The following is a 25305-nucleotide window of genomic DNA, read 5'->3' as shown; positions in this document are numbered from 1 at the left end:
ATGGTTATGAAGCACCAAAAAATGCGAACGGAGAAGAAATTGAAAAACGCCTCTGGACCAAAAAGTAGCGCGACGATTTCATATCAAACTGTAAGGCTGAATATCATCTCATAAGTGTACTGTCGACAGAATCGGCAACTACCAAAGTGCAAAAGGATTCTCGAAAAACTTCTTGAAGCTCCACGAAGAACCGATTGAAGCCGAATCCGACTCCTCGATGGACACTGAGTCGTCGTCAGAAGAATCCGAGACCGAAAAAATTGACAAGACAGCCCTTATAGCCGAATTCCTTCCCGAGGACACAGAAAGCTCATCCCAAATGAGCATCGATGAAGGAAGAGAGTCTTCGGAAGAAAGCAGCTCAACAGGGGAACATCAGAAGGCGACAAGGTAAGTCAAATACGATCTCTACCACCTGACCAAATGTTCAAATTTATAAAGTTATTAACTAAAGACTGTTACATGCCAGAAAAAGAAAATAAAGAGTTGAAATTAATTCTAGATAAATCTTGTCTGTTAGATGATTTTAAAAGATTAGAATTAGAAAATGATAAATTAAAATTAGAAAATGATAATTTGAAAATACAAGTAGATATTTTAAAAAATTATGCATGCTCAAATAATCAACATATTAGAAAATTTTATGGATTAAATTGGTACTTTAGATATCATAAGGGACAAATTAGAAACATTTAAAGAAATATGCCCCGAAGAAATTTCTAATTAATCAAGTTGGCTGGAACCTATATTGGTTCTAAAGTCTTGTTTTACTTGAACTTTAATTAAGATTTAGTGCTTTCAGCGAGAAAATTAAACGTTTAATTTCCTTATGAGACTTTGTCTAGAAGTGGTTAATAATCCAATAACCGAGAAGGCCTAGTGTCTCGCCATAGTCTGAAGCCAAATATTGAAATAAAATGTTTAATTGACTAACTGATAAAGCATTAAATTGAAATTAGATAATGCTTTAAAAAAGTCTTTTCAAACATTTTTTTGGAAATTACTCAAATTCTTTTTACAAAGTTCTCTAAACCTAGAAATTTCTTTTGTAAAGTTTTTAACTTAGAAATTTTCTTTCTGCTTGAATTTTACTTAGAAATTTTTCGAAGTTTAAAGTTTCTAAAATTATTGCAAATTCTTTTTGGTGATATCAAAAATAATCTTCGAATTTTTCAAAATTTTCAAAGTTATTATCCTTAGACTTGTTGTGATACCTCATTTTTTATGTGATCAAAGAGGGAGAAGAAAAATATTAAGTCTAGGGGGAGATAGATCAAATTTTTGCACTTTCATGTAAAATTTATTACTCTTGATTTATGTTGGTTTACCCTATCTTAACTTGGGTTGCTCACATCAAAAAGGGGGAGATTGTTGGAACCCAGGTTGTTTTGATGTGATCAAACAAGTTAAGTTAGGTCCTGTAGTATTTTTGACCCTGTGTCTAAGTGGGCAAGAACTTAGGAACACAGGAAGTCGAGCAGAAGACGCGGCTAGCAAGAAGGACAGCACGGGAGAGAGAGCCGACGAACTTGGTGCGTCTGAGGGACGACGTGCTGCGGAAAAGTACATCGGCGAACGAGAAGGGAGCGTGTAGTGTTTCCTAGGGACGAGAAGCCGGAGCAGAAGATTCCTCGAGCCAGAGACGCAGCCAACGAGAAGGTCGGCACGGGAGAGAGCTGACGAGCTAGGTGCGTCCGAGGGACGAAGAGCTGCGGATGAGTACCCTAGCGGACGAGAAGGAAGCACGCTACGATTCCGAGGGAGGAAGCCTGCTCGAGAAAGCCGGAAGTTGGGTTCGGATGAGCCCTATTCTGGATGGCCGAGATCACCCAAGCAAGCGGAGACGAAGCGGAAGACCCGGACCGAGGCGAGCTGAACCAGAGCAGAGGGCCCGGACCAAAAAAGTCAACGAGGTTGACTTTAAGGGTCCGGGAGCCCGGAACCGAGTTTCTATCCACTCGACGTGGATGTTGACCGTTGCATCGAGGATAAGATTTTATCCCGCTCCAGGCGACTTGGGTGATCTCGGCCATCCAAGTCGTGAACTTTCAGGCGCCCCGACGCTATAAATATTGCCTTGTTCCATAAGCTTTTACAACAACAAGCAATTTGATATTCAACACTTGTACGCTTCTCTTGTTTAGTTTAGCTTCTCATTTTCTGTGCTTGAATACTGTAAGAGGCTTCTCCGCCTGAAGGAGATCTTTATTGCGCTTCAACTTCCTTGGATTAACAACCTCCCCGGTTGTAACCAAGTAAATCCTCGTCTTTCTATTTATTTAATTATTTATGCAAGTGTTTGTTTAAGTTATAAGTCTGAGAAGGGTATCTCTTTTAAATTGTGCAGCGATATTTCTAGCCGGCCAACCGAGGTCCAACAGAAACGACTAATATCACCTTGTGTTGAAGTAATACAAACACTTACACTCCTCCCCAATATTGTTGCAATTGTTAAGCCATTTCCACTAGCACCAATTCAACCTCTCCCACTAGCACTAACTATATTACCACTATATCGTATATTTTGCTCATACTCGTATTAAGTTTGAGAGATTATAAAAGTTGTTAAAAGTTCTTTATCGTTTGGAATACCTTCACCACGACCTTCAAGATTCTCAAAAGACTTGTCTATCAAAAATTTCACATTGCTATTGTTGTTTGTACTTTAACTCTTTTTTGTCATCAAGTTTCTCCTTCATTGCGATGAATTTCTTGAGAAACTTTTGGACACTTAAAACATCTAAATATTTACAACCAAGATGTTTTGGCCATGTGACTCCACTGCCATGTGACATGGTCCATGTCAATCATATCATAATAAAAACTGGCCAATGAAATTGATTCTCTAATCAATATGTGTCTCTAAACTAGATCATTAGACTATTATTTTGGTGTCATTTGTCTACTATGCATTACAAAAAAGTTAAGAGTAGCAAAAAGATGAAATAATTCACAACAAATATCCATAATTATAACATTGATAAAATTAATATGGGAAAATTATCTTATTCATAAAGAATCACAAGAATATTTAATTTTAACAAAAATACTAAATAAATAAAATGAATATCTTCATATATGAATTTATTCAAAACTTTTGAATAATTATTAAACTGACATAACACAAAATTTATCTAAAGCTCATGAGAAACTTTTGAGCATAAATTTCTCGAGAAATTTTTTGACACAAAATATTTAAATATTTACCAACAAGATGTTTTAGGTGTGTGACACCACTCTCGTGTCCAATCATAACGTAATATAAACATTGTCAATGAAATCGATTCTCTAATCAATGAGTCTCTAAGCTAAATCATGATATTACTATATTGGTGTCATTTGCCTACCTATGCATTACTAAAAGATAAGAGTACCAAAAAGATAAAATAATTCACAACAAATATCCATAATTATAACATTGATAAAATTATCTTATTCATAAAAAATTACAAGAGTATTTAATTTTAACAAAATTACCAAATAAATAGAATGAGTATATCCTTATATGAATATTATTTAAAAATTTTTAATAACTATTAAAACTGACATCAAATTTTTATATAAAGCTCCTGATGCTAATAAATATGGAGATTAATAAAACTAAGAGTTTAAATATAATTCTATAAAAATTATTAAAGAGTCAAAGATTATTTTAAAAATTGTTAATCATATTTTAAAGTTGTTTGAAGGTTTTAAATAATTTTTAAAATATATTAAAAGTTTAGAATTTTTAAAACTTAATTTAAACATTAAAATTATAGTTTAGAAATATAATTAAAATAGAATTTATTAAAAAAAATTAAATTATATATTTCTTAAAATGTTAAACAATTAAATATTATTTACTATTTTTTAAATTATTTTCTATTTCTTAGAAAATTTCAAAAATTAAATATTTTATAAAAAAATAAATAAAAATTTTATTTAAAAAAATTAAAAAATAAATTGATTCATATGAATTTAAATTGATTGAAAAAACTTATTGAGTTTAAATTTTTCAACTCCAATATTTTTTATTTTTATTTTAACTTATTTATATTTTTAATTGCTTAAAAAATGATAACAAAAACCAACGTTTATAATTTTGAACAATACCAGAATTTCGATTTAGGACCGAAATAGTATGATAAGATTAAGAATTATATTAGTGGAAAACAAAAACGAACATTAAAAGGTAAGTAAATAAAAAATAATCAATGAGAGGAAAGGAAGGAAATAAAATAAAATAAAGAAAAAGAGAAAAGGGGAAAAATATTGAAAGAGAAAAAAGAAAAAAAGTATTAAAAAAGAAAGGAATTAGTAGAAAAGAAAATAAATATGAAAGGGAAAAGTAATCAATTGGTAGGAATGGGAAGTAAAAAACAGAGAGAGAAAATGGGAAAAAAAAAAAAGGAAATGACTAGGAAAGGAAAAATATTAATAGCAAACAAAATAAAATAAAAAACAATGGGATTAAAGAAAGGGGGGAAAACAAAATAATAGAATGACTTGTGAAGACTCACCGCAAAGTCCCTACGAGCTCGCAGAGGCTCATAGTCTCACAACTCACAAGGCTATGTGACCTCGCGAAAGGCCCCATGAAGGCCCTAGCACCACGCTGCACACAGTTAGAGTTTTGGCAGATGATCTAAACCTCGCCATCCGTCGTCGTTGATATTCTCTTTGGATCTTTGTCGAATCCGATGTTGTATCAATTGGTGCACAAAATGATAAATTTCGTCCATGTCGTACAACACAATTTTAAACCTTGACAAAAACATAAATCTATATTAATTATTAGTTTAGTTAATTAATGATTGATATATGTAATATATATATTTATATAGTTGTGGTTTATAGGATTTTCCCTCTAGTGAGAAACGGACCTAAGAATGTTCGTCGTATGGATAGACCTCCATGAGCGCTTCTCAGTGGGATCGGGCTGATTACCCCAAGATTTGTCGGTTTGAATAATTGGATATCTCGTGCCAACATAAAAAAAAAGAGCGATATTAATTATATCACCATTAATGGTTTATATCACACATGTATAGCTTATAACAATTAATAACACTAATCTATAGTAATTATTTTTAACACTATTATAAATTTATATTACAAATTTTAATTTAATGGTTTAATTAAAACCATTATATCTAAATTATTTTTCCTAGAATCCCTCATCTCGTTTCTCTCACGATTTCCTTCTATTTTTCTCCTCCCCGAGTTGTTGGCTTGATAGTCGCGATTTAGTTGGCGACCATCAGTGATCGTTGATCCACCTACTATCTTTTCTTCCCTCTAAGACTCCAAATACATCAAATTATCAAAATCTTACCTATGCATATTGCTAAGAGCAAAAGAGTTGTCATCCATCCTCGTCATTGAATCTCTCTGGCCAATTGCTACTGTTGGACAAATTTTCAAGCATTTATAACCATGCATTTTGATTTCCCATGATTGATAGAAATTTTCTACAATCGACAAAAGGAATCAATTCAAATCCTTTTATCACGCTCTGTGCCGGAAGCAAGCACACGAGGACGCATGCAAGCATATTAGTCCCATGCCAAAACAATAAAAAAAACTATCCATTTCGAGCGGCATGATTGCCACAGAAATCCTTAGTTCTATCATCTCAAATCTATTTCAGATGACTTAAACACAATTCAATCAACTTGAGTGGTTAAGATCCAATCTCCAATAGTCTATTTTTCAAAGTCAACAAAAACTTATTTGTTTTCATCAGTTGGTTAGCTAATCATGTCAAACCACTTCAGACAACTCAAAATAGAACCTTTATATTCTAAGTAGAAAGTTGTTAGTCGACTTCCTAGTCAACTCAAGTACTGACTCAATTGAAAATTGTTTCAGTCAACTGAATTTGCTCTAGATTGAGCTCACTAGTCAAATTTAACCCAGGACAACCTTTTCCTTAAACGGACACATTTCCAAAAAAAAAAAAAATCAAGATTACATCCCTCATAATCTTACATCTTGCATGCCAAGAAATCTCACCTTTGAATTATCTTTCACTTGGCAAGAGATTGCACATACGGATCTTCTTCCGTTTACCAAGAGGCATCACCTTTGGATCTTTTTCATTTACCAAGAGATTTCACATTTGGGTCTTCCTCTGCCAACAAACCTTGCTTCTAGATTTTCAGCAATGGCACTTGCACCATTTCTAGTCAACCACATTGTTTTAAACATTTTGCCAACACATGTTGCACTTCTCCATTAGCCAAGGCTATTAGATTTCTCTATCTGCCAAAGACACCTGCTAGACTTCTCCATTGTCACGACCCCTTGAACTTCTTGGTTTTTTGAACACAACTTCTTCATATGCCACTATCTATTGAACTTCTCCATCTGTTGGGACCTATTAGATTTTTCCATCTACCAAAACCTATTGAAGTTCTCCATCTGCCAACACCTCTTGAAATTCTCAATCAAACAACATCTATTGTACTTCTCCATCTGCTAAGACTTTTAAGATTCCTTCATTTGCCAACATCTCCCACTGCCAAGACCTCTTGACCTTCTCAATCTACCAACACCTCTCGAACATATCATTTGTGCTTGTTCTATTTCAATTAAATTTCCTCCAAATCCGAAACTGAACAACTTTTACTATGAAGTAGGACAAAATCAAGCAATTTTTGCTATGAAGTAGGACAAAAACTGAGCAACTTTTGTTGTGGAGTTGAGCAATGCAATGGGGAATGAACTAAAGGGGTTTAGGGAAGGTACAGAGTGGTAGTCATGACTGGAACTTGCTAACCTCTATAGTGTCAACACAAGTCATGAAAAAGACATATTGGCCTGGTCAACATTGAAGCTACAATTTAATCCAGTCTTAATTCCTCAACTGATAATAAGTTGTTAATGAAGTGCCAAACAATATTTGCAACCCCATTTACTCAAAGAAAGGTAAAGATTTTGTTGATAGGGAATCAAAGTCCGGAAATAACTCTAAAGATCATCAAACTGGAAAAATAATCTATAGGCATGATTCTCCTGGAAGAAAAATAAGATCTGTACATTCTATCACTGTAATATAAAGGGTAAATTCAAGCCGAGTAAGTTCGAGTTCATTTTCAACATAAATTGCATGAGCCCAGTCAGGTCATTATGAAGTATTAGGCTAGGACTGCAAAGCCTACTGTAACCCAATTTTACTGATATAATATGAGAGTATCAAGAAGGTTCCAAATAAAGTTGCTGCCTTCATAGAAAACTGAAATTGTGTATCACAGATTAGCTAACAAGTTCATTGTAAAACAATTGACATAAATATAGTTGCAGTACGGTTACTGGGTATTTGAGGGATGAACCCCACCAGAGAATCCCATTATCACTAAATTTACAGCTAGTGAATCAACCAATGTTCCCAAATAAACTGATTATTCAGTCAGGGCAGTGTGGGCCCATTCATTGGGGTTTTTCCCACCCATATCTAGGAGAGCAAAGCTCATTATGGTGAGTCAAACCAAGTAGAACATGGGCGATACACATGGTAATTTATATTCCTGGTAAAATAAAGGTACATTTGCATTTACCTTCCTGCAGCATGAAGCAATTCTGCCAAATCAGTCCTCATTTTCTCAAACAAATTGTCATCTACAGACATATATTTTGTATCTCTGATTATCTGGAGACCACCTTCATACATGGAAATTGCTTCATTCACATCTCCTATAAAACCAGAAGGTTTAGATAGAGGGAGTAGATGGCTGTTATCCCTGTAAAATAAGTTAAAACTTTAGCATAACTAAAACAATGTAAGGAGAAGTTACCCTTTGCACACATAGCATATGCCAAAGAGCACATAGCCATTCCCACCCTTCCATCAGTTTCTCCGTACACTTTCCTGTAAATATCTACGATTCTGGGAAATAGAACAGAGAGTAAGTACCAAAAAACCAAAACTATTGTGATATTTAAATGACTTACTGCTTAGAAAAAAGGCAAAGTGAGATTTTCCAAGAACGATGTCTTATTAGTTAATTGCTGATGCACATGGAAACCAGTTTTGTTGTTTCAAGAAGCAAAGTTTTACACAATGCATTAAGATTGTGAAATTTCCTAATTGAAAGAAACTATGTAGCTTCCAATATAAAATAAATCTTATTTGTATTTTTGAGCTCATTTTAGTGCATAAAAATAGCTAATGTAAAAGCTGGCATGCCCTTTATCCATCAAAGAGAATTGAACGCTGAACAATGTCCATTAATTCTCCATCTACAAGTAAACTTTCTTATACTAGTGGTGACTGCAAAAGCTACAAAAATAGACTGGTAAATGCATAGAAAGCTACAGAAAAATACTAATTACCAATTTTCACATATATCTGGTTACACCTGAAAACCTACTGTCATTTGTAGACAGACATCATAATAAATAACAAATAGGGCAGTTGTTTTTACTTTTTATGTTTCCACCATTCATAGTTCTGAAGAGACCTTAAAGTTCTATCTGGTACTTACCTCTTGAAGCAACTTACAGCATCTGTTGCCTTTCCTTCAGTGATTAAAAGATTACCAAGCACTGATAAAGGAACCGCAAGTTCTTCATTTTCAGTTCCCCTCTCATTCTCCAGAATATAAATAGCCCGACCATAAAGTGCTACAGCTTCTGAGGCTCTTCCAGTAAGACCAAATGCTTTTGCCATTCCCATAAGAGGTGTTATGTTAAAAGGATTGTTGATTCCTGTAAAGAAAATTCTCTCACATGATATTTATCCTAATGCCTCATTTTATAATAATTATTTTCTGAAATATGGAATATCTACTACATTGGCTGCAAGATGCTAATTAAAACTTATGATTCTTGGATGCTGAATTGTATTCAAGTTTGAAAAATTGTCACACTAGTGATGGTATAATACCGATTGTGTGTGAGAGGTGATTCCAGGATGTTGAACTGTCTTCAAGTTCAAATAATTTTATCAAACCAATGATGGTATTATAACGATTGTGCGTATGAGGTGATTGGAAATATCTTCCAGCTTTGTCAATCTGAAAGATGATTATATGTTTAGGTTTAGTTCAAACTTCTGTAGATAATTTAGGAGACTTGCTCCAAATCATGCCAGATGTTTATCCAGAATCATATTGAAATTTTGCTTAATATTAATACTGAGAAATTGTTTAAAATTATGTTCCTTCATATTGTGTTAACTAAATTTAAAAACTCAAATTCTAGGAGGCACCCTTTATTCCTAGTGTCTAATGTCTACATGAGGGTGTTTCACTTCCACTCTTATTCCATATCCCTAATCAATCTACCCTTGCATTTCAAAACAACATGCTCCCAATCCAAGAGAAAGTAGTGGAGTTATTATCATGGTTATAAATGTAGTTGAGGAAAGCAAGATAAGCCCAAGTGCGCTCATTATAATAAAATCAGACATGTAAAGGATATATGTTGCAGGTTCGTCCTTGGTGAGGAAGAGGGAGGTGAATAGATGAACCCAAATTACCGATGTTCTTGGTAAACACATACTTGAATCAAGATTAGTGGCAAACACACAAACGTATTAGTATATCATGATAGACAAAGCAATAAAAAATGCATGTGTGGAAACCCTAAACCCTAACCCTATAACACAAATATTTAACATGCTTTGGAGCCTCGCTCCTACTTCACGGCTTATCCAAGATTCCACTAATTCATCCTTTACCACTAGATACTAGGGGTAAAGGTTATAGATCAAAGTTAAAGTTCACAACCTCAAAGGTTAACACATTTAACCTAACCAATAAGATTTTGTAAACTCTATCAATCTTTACCCTGCCTAGTCAATTAACTAAAAATAGTACAATAGTACTTCCCCAGGTTGATTAAGCTCAAATAAAAACTTTTTGTTCCCAATTTCATCGAGTAGAGGCTCTATCTAGTAGACTTATACTCATGTTTAAATGACTTCAGTTGACTAAAAAATATTGAGAAAAACTCTCTTAGCCAATTTGCAAACTCCATAAGTCACCTTAAGGTTCGGAAACTAAGTTGTTGGTAGAGATGACTTAAGTACCTTCCTAAGTCATAAGGTTTTTAAAAAAAATCACAGTGGCTCCCACTAGCTGGGCAATCACACATTCTATATATTTTACACACCTAAAAATAAAGACAAGATTACATCACCATAATACCAAGGTTTGAAATTTTGAGTCATAATGAAGTTTGGTTTAAATATACGCTTTTGATATTGCATTATACAATGCCGATACGGTTTCGATATTTTTTAAAATATAAATATATTAATTAAAAATATTTTTACTTAATATTTGATTGTTCTAGATGCTTACTATTGAGTTATATTTGAGATGTTAAATATTGAGTTCAAATTTTAATATGCTCTAGCGAAATGTTTGATATTTAAATGGAAGGTAACTCCAGGAAGATAAACCGAAGCCAGAGGACCCAAGGGCCAATAGCCCGGATTAAGAAACTTGAATGGTAGACATCATAAAACAAGTGAGAGAAAGGTTGGGCAAAGGATTCACCAATGCTCCTTGAGCCTGGAGGAAGACCTGAAGATCATCTAAGTTTGTATGCAATTATGTATTATAATCTTCAATTTGCTATTAGATTAGATCTATTGATGATATGATTGCCTAATTAGAGGTTTATCTACTTATTGCGTGATTGTTGGAGCCTTACAACTTTAAAAGGTACCTGAGTTGTGTTTATTAACCAATTTAAATCTCGGACCTTAGAATGAGTTTATAAGCAAGGTAAGAAGGTTGCTTAAGCATGTAAATCAACTAGATAATGATTTCCGCCAACTGAAGAAGGTCAGTGGACTATTGACCAAGGATTGAAAATTAACTAAATACAAAGTTTAGAAAAATAGAATATTTTATTTGATTAATAGTTGATTGGAGACAGTAGCAAAGAATTGAGATATAGTTATTGGCATCCAACATTCATGTTTTGGTTGTCCAATGACTCCAATCAATTGGAAAAGTGTTCCATTTTATTAAAGTTGCCTAATCAGATTTTCTAAATGAACATTAGAATTAAGGTCAAGGGTTTAAAAGACCTTAGAGAGCTTTTGGAAATATAACATTGACCGAACGATATCTCATTTCTTGTGCTTCATCAAGGTCAAGTGTCTAAAGAAATCCAAGAACTAGGGTGGGTAAGATTGAAAGCTTCGACTCTCAAACTTGTATTGAAAAAAATCTTGATTAGGATCGAGCTCATTGAGAGCTTGTGAAATCCCATTAGTATAGGTTAAAGTAGGTGTTTTAATGGTTTATCCTCAATTTGTACAATCTTACCCCATTACCTCGTGCAAAAAGGATTAGTAGAATCCTAGGGTGATGCACTAAATATCTTGTGTTCTAACATTAAATTTGGAACGACTAAGTTAGGAACACTAGATTCTATCATTCTTACGGCTGATGAATGTGTTTTAAGTTGTAGAGTTGGCGACATTAATTGAGACAAGTTTCTCAAGAAGCATCTTGCATACATTAAGACATTAAGAAATGATGCATCCAATCATGTTTGAGAGCTTGAAAATCTAAATGTTGAAGAGGATGGGATTAACCCATTCCAAGATGCTAGAAATCAAGCGTCAAATAGTAAAAAAGCTCTTTCTTGATGATATATTCAAGGAGCAATAATTTTCAATAGGATATCAATGTCAAGATGAACATCTTAAAATTTAAAGGAGAAGATTCATCTTAACCTATTCATTAATTAGCTCAATTCCATTGAGCAAGTCTTCAATTCCAAGGAAGAACACTATAAACATAAAATTAAACTACTTGCTATAAGATTACAAACTATGCTCTTACTTGGTGGAAAAATCCCGAGCATTAAAAAGATCATATAGGTAAGTCAAAGATTAAAGCATGGGAGAAAACAAAGGAAGTGCTTAAAAATAAATTCTTATTGGAGAAATATTTATAAGACGCCAACCTCAAGCTTTGTCTTTTATCTTACGAGAATAGATTCATTAGAAAATACATGGAGTCTAGTCACCTTATAATGAGATGTGGCATTTCTCAACCAATATAATAAAGTATAGGCCGTTATCTTGGTGAGGTAAGTCAAGACATATATGATGTCACCCATATTAATTACAAAGGTGGAGAGACAATTGAGGCATATAAGGTTTGACAATCTATGCCATTAGTGGAACTCAATCATTTGGTCATGAGAACAATTCTAATCGAGAATCATTCACAAAGCTAGTTCTCAAACACAAGTTGTTTTCTTCTTTTAAGCTAGACAAATCTACCACAAACAAGAGGTCTTCTTCATATTTTAGTCATGCTTCAAATGTTAAGGGTGTGTAATTATACTCCTTAGATCTTCACTGTTCCAGAAGAATCTATTGAAAAAGAATTTAGCATTTTTAATGTTTCTTAAACTCAAGATGACAAGGATTAGATTCAAAATGACAACTTTCATGTGAGATGCCCTTCTCATGAAAAAAATGCATTATGTTATCATTGTTGAAGTTGTGAGAATGTCGTTGAACTGAAGCATGGTATCATTCAAGAAGGTTGAGCATTCTCAACCTTATAATCTCTCTTGGATTCAAAAGGATGATATGTTAAAAAAGTAATAAAAGTTTCTCTTTATTTTTATTTTTTTACATGCTATTTTTTGCAAAAAAAAAAAGGAAGTATGGTACAATGGTACAATATCATACCTATGTATGCTTGTCATGTATTACTTTGTCTTTATGAAAACACGATAGAGCATTTATGCATGATAGTTAAAAGAATACATATTCTTTCACTAAAGATGGAGTTACAATCATTTTATGCCCATTTAAATTTATGCTCTTAAGAAAATAATCTACATCGATTCATAAAGCCTCTGGTTAAGTTATGTTGAAACTTTTTCATGATATTAATCTGGATAAAATTTCTTAGGATTATCCTCTTGTGTAGAACATTCAATATTAGATTGATCTTATTTAGGATTTGATAGTCAAACAAAGTGGCCTATCGTGAGAATCCTAAAGAGAGTAAAGAATTACAACAATAAAATTGGCAAGCATAATTTGAGGGAGCATTTTATGTTGTTCACACAATTCTTCTCACAAATAAAGATGGATCTTTCTAAATGTGTGTGGATAGTAGAGAAGTGAATAATATCACTGTCATTTTCTATTCCATGCCTTGATGACTTACTTGATCAACTTTATATTTTCTGAATTGAACATCAACCCGATCAAACCAATGATGAATGGAAAATGAATTTCAAAATAAAAGATAGATTATATGAAAGAATGAAGATGCTCTTTAGTCTTTCAAATGCTACTAGCACTTTTGTGTGACTGAAGAATCATGTTTTTTAAAAAAAAGTATTGACATTTATTTTTTATTTTGGTTACATTCTTGTGAATAGAAAAGACCTAGCGAAGCATATGAACATCAATATTTATTTTTTATGGCAAAATCTTTTTATGTTAACTTTGCACAAATTCTCATTCTCGAAAAATGACATTTATTAGGCCATCTTATCTCTTTGCGAGGCACTAAGATGACTCTTCTAAGGTGAAAGGCATACTCTTGTAGTTTTCTCTGAAACGCATCATAAAATTTTAGAAACTTTATTTGTTTTACTTCCTTCTATACTGATTTCATTAAGAACTTTAGTTCTATCATTTCTTCAATCATCAAATGCTCAAAGAATGGATATTTCAAGTGGTCAATCAATGGTCAAACGTGTTTGGACTCAAATGTTGGTGTTAGTCATTTTCAGCGTAGAAGCTAAACTTATTGCTTCCAAATTCTACATTATCATTTGTGCTTTAATACATACATTGATAATATCTTATTTCCAAAGAATTTAACCTTCTTCTATAATAGTAAAGCTTTGAAATACATTGATGGATGACATTAGTTAATTCTAGTAATGTCAAATGTGTAAAATTTCTTCAAGGATACTTGTTTCATCGAGTACACAACAGCTATTCTAAATAAAATAGACAATGCCCTAAATAGAAGACACTCTTTGCTTACAACTATGAGAGTAATGAATTGAGTCATTTGAAGTACTCAAAGAAATTTATTTTAAGCATGCTGTGACGAAGGTGTATTTTTTTGGTGACATTTAGGAAAGTATGCCAAGATGGCAGTTCTCAAATTTCTTGTGACAAAATGCTTTTCATTTCTCTTACCCATTCCTACTTAGTAGACATTCTAATCAAAATAAAAGTTCAGTAACATTTTTGTTACCATAATTACCTCAAGATGTGGTACTTTATATCAAAAGATATCAAACTTGTGAAATTGCTATAACACATTCCCAAACTACCACTCATCCATATCTAATGAACAAGGAAAAGATCCAATTATGGTGGCTGTTAATTTTTTTTTTTAAATGAATCACTTTGTTTCTTACAACAACTAATGCTTCTCATGTAGTTAAGCTTCAAAATGATAAATTATCGAAAGTTCTAAGAATTATTACATCTAACCAGCATTCAAGTTCATTAGATATTCTTGTTCACATTAAGGAGAAGCTTAGTACTTTAATTATGAATTTGAGGGAAAAGTACACTCTCAATTAAAACCTATATTAATATACAAACTACATAAATATTTGATATCTAAAAATATATAAATTATATTATAATAATTTAAATAATTAGTAGAAAGTGTATTAATGCAACTACTATCCAATTCCCTACTCAAGCATTTTAATGATTTTAAAGATGTTTGTAGTCTAAATTCTAGTTATTTTTTGATGGAGAATATTTTATACTTCAAAAAAAATCATGACTCATCATTCATTGGCATATTAAAGAAACTGCTTGGTAACTTTTTGATAACTTTGTGAGGAATAATGTTCCTGGAATAAGATTCCCTAAGATAAGTGTATTAGTGAATCCATAAATAAATATGATGCTAATAGATGCTATACTCAATTGGACAAATAATACATTTTGTAACCAAATATTAAGCACTTACCAAACTTTCGCTCTATGATCTTGAGACCTCTTGCATATAAAGAAACTGCTTGGTCAAACTTTCCCAAAGTAGTGTAACCACTTCCCATGTGCATCAATATTGAATCCAATAAGAGTGTGTCATCATGTAGATCATCTACTATTTCTTTCAACTGCAAGTCATAAAAGTTCATTGTAAAACACCAAGAACATTGTAGTAATAACTATATTCTTTATCAAAGAGATTAGTCCTCTACAATCTACATAGCCTTCATATAAAACAAAGAATTATTTGTCCTAAAAAATTGAGGTGATATTATTCAATAATTTGAATTGCAAGCAGTTAGCAAAGCATCTCATAGTGGCAGTTGGCGAATTAATGTTCACCATGTAGATACTACAATTTGATCATAATGCAAGTGCAGTTTGGAAACAACAGTACCATATTCAGCAGATGCTCGGCATTTTTTAAGTCACCTGCACCTATGAACCCTAATGCTAGGGTATCAAGAATAGCAGCTTGTTCTATGCCCCTAAAGCCACCATTTATCTGCTCCTCTACTGCTGCATAATTTGCTTTAAGTAGATTTAAAGCATCATTGATATGCCCCTTCTCAATCTTGGCTCTAACTTCAAGAAATAGATTATTTAGCTGTATCTCAAATTCATTCATCTCATTCAGTGAAGTAGTTGGTCCATCAAGGACATTTGACCTGCTAATATAAGATATTCTTTAATCTCAAATTTATAAAAGGCGGTTTAAAATAACCATCTTATCAATACACTTATTAAAGCTAAATTTGTAAAAATACATTCCACATGAGTTTCAAATTCCCATTCAATGTCTATAAGCTGGTTGGACAAGGAACAATAAAAGTCTGAACTTAAGTTTAAACTGAACAAAATTCTGTCTTGGAGTCACAGAAACCAGAGCTCCATAATAGTTAGTGTCATGAGAAGTTATAGAGAATATAAAATATGAAAGTTTATCTCAGCAATCTATACACATTATATATTAACAGGAATCAGCAAATGATTATGAACTATCCTTGTATGGGTATTTCCCAAATGAATGAGCATTATTACTCCAACCCTAACTTGACACAACACTAATAAAAACACAGCCACGAAAAAGGCTTAGCAAGCATACCTAATATTAACATGTTTGAACAGGTTACAGGACATAAAATACCAAATAAAAAGTATCAATTTAAAAGAACTCAAACAAAAGAACACATGTCTTCTATTTTTCCTAGAATTTTAAAAAAAAATACTTTTGCATGAATAGAATATTATGAGTATGTGTCAAATAGTTGGTGGAATTTGTTGGAGCTTTCGTCCTCCACTAAAGTTAGTCGTTAAGTATTTTCATAAGTTGGGTAAAGGGTTTAAGTTAGATTTGTTGCATATCTGATACATATGTGAAGTTACGCAAGATCTGCCATATATACAGGTCGACTTGGCATGGTCAATGTGTTTGTTGGCTTGATGGCTCAAGGTCCATGGAGATTGGAAAAGGTTGCCACTGGCAATTGAGAGATCACGGGACAAAATTAGTGGAGATCAAAGAAGGATGCACTTGCATCTGAGTCATCTAAGGATTCGCATGAGGAACATCGAAGCGACATAAAGCATAGGATGTGAACTACGTAGATGAATGCGTGAAGGATGACATTAAGAGGAGCCGAGAACTCAAGACATTGAGGGGCATAGCTTAACGAGAGAAGACCTCAAGGCTTGAAGAAAGTCCACTTGAGATGTGAGTGGAATGACTTGTATATATTTCTCTAAAAAGTAGGAGAAATGTAAGATTTGCACACAAAAAATTCTTAACTCCTGGATTATTTGGACCCCATTTTTGATGTTGACAAGGGGGAGAAGTAGGCAATGATAAATCACGACCTAAAATTAATCCAAATTGGAAAGTTAATCGAAGGAGGAGCCTAGGACTAGGTCTTTGATTTGATTCAACATTGCCTTTATTTGATTTGCATTATCTTTATTTGATTCTGCATTAATGCTTATTTTCTTGTTGATTTTCCCTAACTTAAACAATTTGTTGCCAAACATCCAAAATGGGAGATTGTTGGTACCCAAATAGTTTAACCATAAATTTTGATGTTTGGGCAGAGGGTGTGCAGGGCCCCCCCTTAGGAACACATATTGGCATACCCAATAATTCTAGGTTAATGAAAATACGGAGAAGAGAGATATAGGATACCCAAGGAACCAAAGGGCAATGAGTCTCGAAAGCAAGTACACCTAGAGAAGAAGACATAAGCAAGCGAAAAGGATGGCAGGTGCAAGTTTTACAAAACGACGGTTAAATCTATTATATTTTATAGACCTAGATGTTAGACTATAAATCGAGTACACGAGTGGAAGATAAGAATCACAAAGATGAGGATGCTAAGGTAGTGTGGACATACGATGATGGACATATGAGAACGCTTATTGAGGGAAACTCTGAGATACACATTTACGATGGTATAGAGAATTACTTAGGTAACCAATAAATGCCCCCATTTAGTTGATGTGAGATTATGACAAATGACAAATATACACATTAATCGAGAAAAAGAGAGACTAAAAAAATTTGATTAGAAATATTAAAACAATAACAACCAAGCCTTATCTCACTAGGTGGGGTCGGCTATATTTATCTTTTTACATCATTGAACTCTATCTCCTACTATATTATCATCTATGCTCAAATAAATTTTATCTTATTTTATTATTACTAATCAAGTATTTTTTTATCTTCCTCTTCCTCGTTTGATATGTGTGTTTGTCATAGTTTCACATCGCCTAACTAGAGCATTATTGGTCGTCTAAGTATATGTCTGTACCATTTTAAACGTGCCTCCCTATGCAACTTCGACTTTCTCTCTAATGCTCTCATTTCTTATTATGTCCACTCTCGTAGGTCCACACATCCACCTTCATCCTCATCTCTACAACTCTCATCTTCTGCTCATGTGCTCGAGTCATAGCTCAACATTCAGCTTCATATAACATAGCAGGTCTAACTATAGTTTTATAGAACATTCCTTTAAGTTTTAAAAGTACTTTACGATCACATAAAACACTCGACGTTCTATTCCATTTCAATCATCCTACTTGTATTCTATATAAGACATCTCTTTTAATCCTCCATCGTTTTGTAAAAATGATCCTAAATATTTAAAACTCTCGATTCCGGACAAATAGTCATTTCCTATCTTAACAATTGTCTCATTACATCTAATATTGTTAAACTTAAATTCTATATATTCTGTTTTTATTCTACTAAGCCTAAATCTTTCCCTTTTAGTGTTTCCCACCAAGTCTCTAGTTTAGCATTTACTCCTTCATGTGTTTCATCTACCAAAACAATATCATCTGCAAACAAAATGCACCAAGGTACTATGTCTTGAATGTGTGTAGTGAGTTCGTCCATATTTAGTGTAAAAAGATAAGGTCTTAAAGTTGATCCTTGATATAACACTATCTTTATTGGAAATGTTTGAGTTACTCCGCCAAAGTCTTTACTCTGGTCGTTACATCCTTGTACATATCCTTAATTAGTTCAATATATGTTATGCTAACACCTCTCTTTTCTAGAATTCTCCGTATAATTGCTGACTCTATCATAAGTTTTTTCTAAGTCAATGAATACCGTGTCTAGATCTTGTTTTTGCTCTCGATACTTTTCAATTAGTTGTCTAAGAAATTATATAGCTTCTATTGTCGACCTTCCAGACATAAACCCAAATTGATTTTCAGTCATCATGGTCTCTTTCCTTAATCTTTTTTCTATTATTTTTTTTTCAAAATTTTATAGTATGACTCATTAGTTTAATACCCCTATAGTTTGCACAATTCTGTATGTCTCCCTTATTCTTATATAAGGGAACTAGAGAACTTCCCCTTCATTGATCAAGCATTTTTTTCATTTTCAATATAATGTTAAATAATTTTGTAAGTCATTCAATATCTTGTTTCTTTAAGCACTTCTATAGCTCTATCGGAATATCATCTGGTCCAACGGTTATTCCATTATACATCCCATTTAAAGCTTATTCTACTTCTGAAGTTTGAATTCTACGATAAAAATTTAAATTTCTATACGCATTTTACCTACTTAAGTTAACTAAGTTACGTTGATCAACTAAACCTTCATTAAAAAATTAATAAAAATACCTCTTCCACTGCTCTTTTATTTCTCCATCATTTACTAGTATCCTATTACATTCATCTTTAATACATTTTATTTGGTTAAGATATCTTGTATAAATATCTCTTTCCTCTTCTTTTGTATCCAATTTTTAATATAATCGTTCAAAAATTTTATTCTTTGCTTTATTCACAACTTTCTTAGCCTCTTTCTTGGCTATTGTATATTTATTTAAGTTTTCCTCGTTCTTACAAATATATAATTCCTTATAAACTGTTCGTTTTCCTTCACTTTCTCTTGTACTTTCTTATTCTACCACCAAGATTCATTATTTAGTGGTGTATGTCCATTTGACTCACCGAGTACACTTTTAGCTACTATTTTCAACCTTGATACCATCTTATCTCATGTCGTATTAGAGTCACCATATATTTCACCTAATACTTGTACTCCTACCTTCTCCTTAAATATATTTTGTTTCTCATTCTTTAACTTCCACCACTTAATTCTAGGAGTCATATATATTTTCATTCTATTGATATTATGTTTGAAGCGTATATTCAATACTACTAACCTATGTTAGGTAGTTAAGCTTTCTCCAAGGATGACCTTGCAATCTTTAAAAATGATAAAACAAGATAAAATTTATTTAGATATAGATAATTTAGTAGAGGATCGAGCCTAATATGATAGGAGGATCCATATAGACGTCGTCATTTAGTGGGATAAAAGCTTGGTTATTGTTGTTATTGTAACCTAATAAGGATTAAAAAGTTATGAAGAAAGATTCCAATTGTTTGGGAAGAGAGATTTTAAAAAAGGAGGCACCAATTTCTAGTTATTAGGGCCTTAAGGATGAGTAAATATCGATTAACCTATAAATTAAATTTTCCACTCTTATTAATTCCTAGAAAATTCATAAATTATGCACAGCAGAAAAGCATAATGAATCAACATATATCAATCACTAACACAACGATGTATGTGAATCAGAACTCTCATTCGTACTCCACACCCTATAACTCATTAGTGAGTCACTCTTGAAAGTTCACTAGCTTTCTCTTGCTTGAATAAGAAACTTCTTACAACAATCTTCTCATACAAAGATTTACAGCAAGCAAAAAACTCTAAGTTATTAGGTAAAAGAGAAAGGTTCTAAATATCATACCATCAATATATTTTCACTGCCCTTCACGCCCTCCTCTTAGTTCTCCTCTTATAATCTTCAATCTTCTTCCGCTTTTCTTCTCATTTTATTGTTTTGTTATTGATCAATCGACTAGATCGATATTTACCTAGTTGTGGACTACCTCAGTCGATTGATCCAGTGTAGCTCCTAGGTCATCCGACACTTGCAACATTATCATGTCAGATCAACGATTCCTTTTGGCTTTCTTGTTATGCCAACAACCAATTGGAATTTAACATCGAACTCAATAAGTCAATCGACTACCTAGTCAACTAGGCTCCAAACCAAAACCTTTTTTACATGCCACCAAGACTAAGTTGACTTCATAGTCGACTAAGCTCATAACTCAACCAGAACCCACCATAAACTAATCAAACTCAATCAATGGAAGAGGATTGCTCAATCGATTGGGCTCACGATAAAAAATTTCTATTTGAGAGCTATCAAGCATGACTCTCCTTAGTCAACTTAGCTAACCAGCCAATTGACTCAACTATGATCTACTTAATGATTGAGTCTTTACTTAAGTTGAGATATACCCTCTTCAAAGGATAAGTCTCTCTAACTCTCACAGTTCATGCAAGAGTTTATCTTCCATAATTTGACTTTGTCACTAAGGTTATTTCCTACTAAGTTACTCATCCCCAGTATGCAATGAGCTAGACTCACTCTACGTGGTTCTTTACTTAAATATCATTCACGCTTCACCTACATAGTTTGCCTTCTTCCAACTTCAATCAACTATGTGCCTTGATGCTTTCCATCCTGCAATTCCTCAAATATCCCATGTCATTCTTCACTCTCTCTAGTGGACCTTAGGCCACCAACTCAACTGACTTGATTACCCCAAGTCAAGCTCCATGAGCTGCAGCACCACCTTAATGTTTCTTCTTTTACGATCCCTCGAATGCTTGATGCAACCAACTTGGTCGCACTAAATCAAGCTCCACGAGCTACTCTAAGACCACCTTAATGTTTCTCCTTGAGCAGTCCCTCATATGCTTAATGCAACCGTCTCCAAAATCCACCATACCTTTATGACATTGTCTATATTGCCTTGACCATGTCAAATCATCATCCACACTCCAACCTTATCGAGTCACAAGCTTCAAAGTTTTATATGTGTATTGCCAAGTTTTTGCACAACTTAACACATTAAATTATATGCAATGTCTAACTTATACCCTTTGATTAAACATAAAACATCAAGGTCGAACCTAACCACTGAGAGCATGATTATACCAACACTAGTACACTAGTGTGGTATGAAAAAGCGAATGAGATTTTATCTTTGCAATTGGGATAAAGTAAGAGAGACTACTCGTTAAGGAGAAACAAAGGAAGAATTATGTCATACAAAGGGTTCTTACTACTTCTTTTTACATGCAGGTTCTTTATTTCAATTCTATTAATCTTATGTTAAAGTCATCATATAATTCATTCATGCTTATATTGGAACTCAACCCCTAATCTATGTTTTAGAATGAATTATGAGAGGTTAAATAACAACTTTTGCTAAAAAAAGGCATATATTAGCGAAGTATAAGGGATAAAGATTGTTTCTCAATCTTTTAAACTGGCAGCCTATCAAGTGATCTATTTGTCAAGAATGTATACTAGGCGCAGTTCATGCATCATGTGGTTTGAGGAGAGTAGTACAAGAGAGAGGATTTAGGTTGTTATTATATATGTGGCTACAAGATTTTGAGAAAAATCTCAAGCTCGACTCTTGTGTAGTTGGGTTGCAGGTCATGCATCTTATGCATACTATTTTAGGTCAAGAATCTCTACCTATAAGCCATGTGTAGCACTAACTAACGTGAATTGCTACTACAGCACAAACCCATAAGTGTTGTAATTTCTCTGACATACTTCACAAGGTGAAAAATCTCAGACACTCAGAATAGTCATCAAGAAAAACCCATAATATTCAGAAATGCCTAGGATAGTCTACACTCGTTGTAAACTTGGAAATTAGGTAGCACAACTACATCAACATGCACATATAAGGCCTAGGGCAAGTAAAATTGGACATGACATACCCCAACTTGCATAAAAAATAATTAAAAGATAGAAAATGCAAAATTTATACAAGACAATGGGTCAAAATGTGTCCTTTATGCCTATTTAATAAAAATTTTAAAAATTTAATAACCTTTTACATTATAAAAAAGTTTGGTAATTTTGATTAATCTAGCATCATATTAATTGTTTTTTTAAATATGATTAGTATTATTTTATATTATTTGAGATGACCAGTTCATAACATGATTAATAAGGCAGCCCGGTATAAAATGCTTACCTCTAGTATTGAGCTATGTTGTGCTAGCATTGGATTACACGCCTTGTCTCACTAAGCCCGACAAAGGGAAGCGTGGAATACATGTTAAGGTGGCTAACTTAAAACCAACATGAAAAGGACCAAGCGCAACGAAGACACTTCAAAATTGAGACTAATGATAGGGAGATAATAGGTCATGATAAATATTGTACAGAAACCATTTAAAGTTGAAAAGCAATGGTTTGAAAATCACTTGCCAAAAGCACATGGATGATTAGACCGATTGGCAACCAAACCATTATAAATTGAATTAGTAAATTGTTTTCATCATTTGTATGTTCTTGTTTGCTTATTATCGTTTTATTCAAATCTGTCCAATACTGTAACTGAGATATAAATCAATAGATAAATTCAATTCATGCAATATTCATGCTAATTTTCTTGACCTAATATAATTTACCATAGCTTTCTTATAATTTAGAAGTTATGGTCTTATTTATGCTTTGTCTATGTTAATTTAAGTCTACATATAATTCTCTCCTGTCAAATGGTAGCATCCACAAGTCACGAGCTAAATTTCTGGAAAACAATGTTCAAAAGATGCTACATGAATCAAAAATATGGTTGTGAACCAATATCCAAGGGATCAACTTCGAGATCTTATTTACAATGATCTATAATACTATTAGTCTACTACTAATGATGCACATCTAGGAGCATCAGTTTATGCCTTAGTCATAAAATGTGGATTTTATTTTCTACATAATTCAGTCAATGAGACTAACCAAAATGTGAACCACTGTTGGAAATGGATTTGTGTGACTAATTAATTGAATAAGAACATAAACGAGTTATTTCACAAGTAAATCATCATAAATCAATTTCAATAAATTAATGCCTAAAACTATTCAAGTGATGAAAGAAATCATAAAAATTATCATGTTAATCTACTTTGATCCAACAAGGGCATAAGCTTATACAGGAGAATAGTTTATGAAGGTGAATGCATGAGAGTTAACTCGAGTGTACTTGAATGTTAATTCTTGTGAAACTAAATAATATGCATGAAGGATTTTTTTTCAATCCAATTTGCTTGAGAAAAATTGTGAACATTGAGTCACAATTTGGATTGCATCAAGGCTTAAATTTTACTTCAAGCCCAAGCAACGAGAAAAAAGTAGTTGCGATTAATCAAATGATCGAACGATAGAATGACCTCACTAGTGCAGAAGAGGAGGGATGCATCTCCTTTGCACGCGGCTTGCGTAAGTGTGGAACAATGTCGTTTGGCGCTAATTGAAATAAAAAAAATGATGAAAAAGAAAAAATAAAGGACTAAATTGAAAAGTTATACTCTGTTTTATGCCCTTTTGCCCCTTGGCTCGTATCTTTTCATACATTGGGGCCACCCCTTCATTAGTATATAACAAACCCTTCTTCACTCTCAAGTCACTCAATTCTTAAGTTTTAAAATCTACTGTTGAGTTGTTCTCCTCCTTTGTCCTCTCTAAGACTACTAAAGGTATTGAAAGTTTGTTAAAACTCAAAATTTTGAGCGCTCTTATTTTGAGTTGAAGGTCATTATATCATAGGAGCCAATTGCCAATAAATCGTTACCAATTAGGCAAGACAATATTGTCTTAAAGAGAAATGGTTCGATCCATGGCCTTACCATTTATCCAAATATCCAAATGGTTCGATCCATGGCCTTACCATTTATCCAAATATCCAAATGCGTGTCAACAACCCAAAGGGGTTACTTGAAAACTGACAACTATAAGTCAGTAACAATTATCCTGAAGGGATGAATTGACTAACTAGCAAGGTAGTCGACTAACTACTAGTTATGACCCACGTCACCATATAGAAGACCAACTGAAATGAGCCGCAGACAAGACAATTAGTCACATTGGCAAAGTTCCATTCCACAACTGTCACCACTTCGATAAAACTCTTAGGGGAAAGAAGAAACTGCAGACTAGGCGTGCAAAAGATACTTGAGGCACTTCGGAAATGGTGGATTAGAAAGTAAAATACATGCATGGAGCTTATAAGAATGAGAGACAACACCCACCCCTGCAAATTCTCCAACCCGCTGGAAAAATAGTCTCCTTTTGTAGCGTATTGCAGCCTGGCAAACTCTTTGGCAGTGGAAAGCCAAGATACAAGCTTCCTAGGGGCTTTGTAATGGCGTGCAGAGCAAAGCAAAGTAGATGAAAACCTAGGATCAAACGGTAAGCACGAGCGCGCAGAGAACAGGATGGAAATTCCCCCTTCCGTCATTCTAACAAACATATTGAGGACGGATTTAAGCTGACATTCAAACCTGCAAAGCAAGCGACTTCGCAGGAAGCTTTTTCGTACCTTGGGAGCGGAAGGCGAGAAAGATGGAAGGATTGAGCGGCCATGGCTGCTCCCCCAAGCCACCGCCACCCCTCGAAGTCGTAGCCGTAAGCGGAGCCGGCTCGGCCCTATCGGAAGTCCGGACGGAGAAGTTCGTATCGTCGAGTAAATTAGGAAGTCGCTCTTTAAGTGCCATACTTGTGATCACACGGTCAAGGAACAAACGGACGGCTGGATAAATGTTCTTCAATTAATTATCCATGAATAAATTTGCTGTTTGATTAAATAAGGATTTGTTCATATATATATATATATATATATACGTATCGTCGAGTAAATTAGGAAGTCGCTCTTTAAGTGCCATACTTGTGATCACACGGTCAAGGAACAAACGGACGGCTGGATAAATGTTCTTCAATTAATTATCCATGAAT

At 33.5% G+C, this 25305-nt stretch overlaps 1 protein-coding gene across 2 annotated transcripts in view; it reads right to left on the bottom strand.

The window, feature by feature from the left end:
• LOC122047409 overlaps positions 1-25048 on the bottom strand; it is a 51160-nt gene extending 26112 nt beyond the window's left edge. For both annotated transcript variants that reach the window (XM_042608691.1, XM_042608692.1), the window contains exons 1-7: positions 24893-25048; positions 24603-24812; positions 15345-15615; positions 14925-15075; positions 8469-8691; positions 7779-7870; positions 7542-7677 (exon numbers count right to left, since the gene is read on the bottom strand). In XM_042608691.1, the coding sequence (XP_042464625.1) occupies positions 7542-7677; positions 7779-7870; positions 8469-8691; positions 14925-15075; positions 15345-15615; positions 24603-24812; positions 24893-24936 (1127 nt within the window). In that variant the 5' untranslated portion in view covers positions 24937-25048. The remainder of the gene's footprint in view (positions 1-7541; positions 7678-7778; positions 7871-8468; positions 8692-14924; positions 15076-15344; positions 15616-24602; positions 24813-24892) is intronic.
• Positions 25049-25305: the final 257 nt, after the last annotated feature.

The sequence above is a fragment of the Zingiber officinale genome, chromosome 2B (assembly GCF_018446385.1).
Source record: "Zingiber officinale cultivar Zhangliang chromosome 2B, Zo_v1.1, whole genome shotgun sequence".
NCBI classification, from domain to species: domain Eukaryota; kingdom Viridiplantae; phylum Streptophyta; class Magnoliopsida; order Zingiberales; family Zingiberaceae; genus Zingiber; species Zingiber officinale.
Note: the sequence above shows the minus strand (reverse complement) of the source record. Positions and strands in the feature narration are given on the sequence as shown.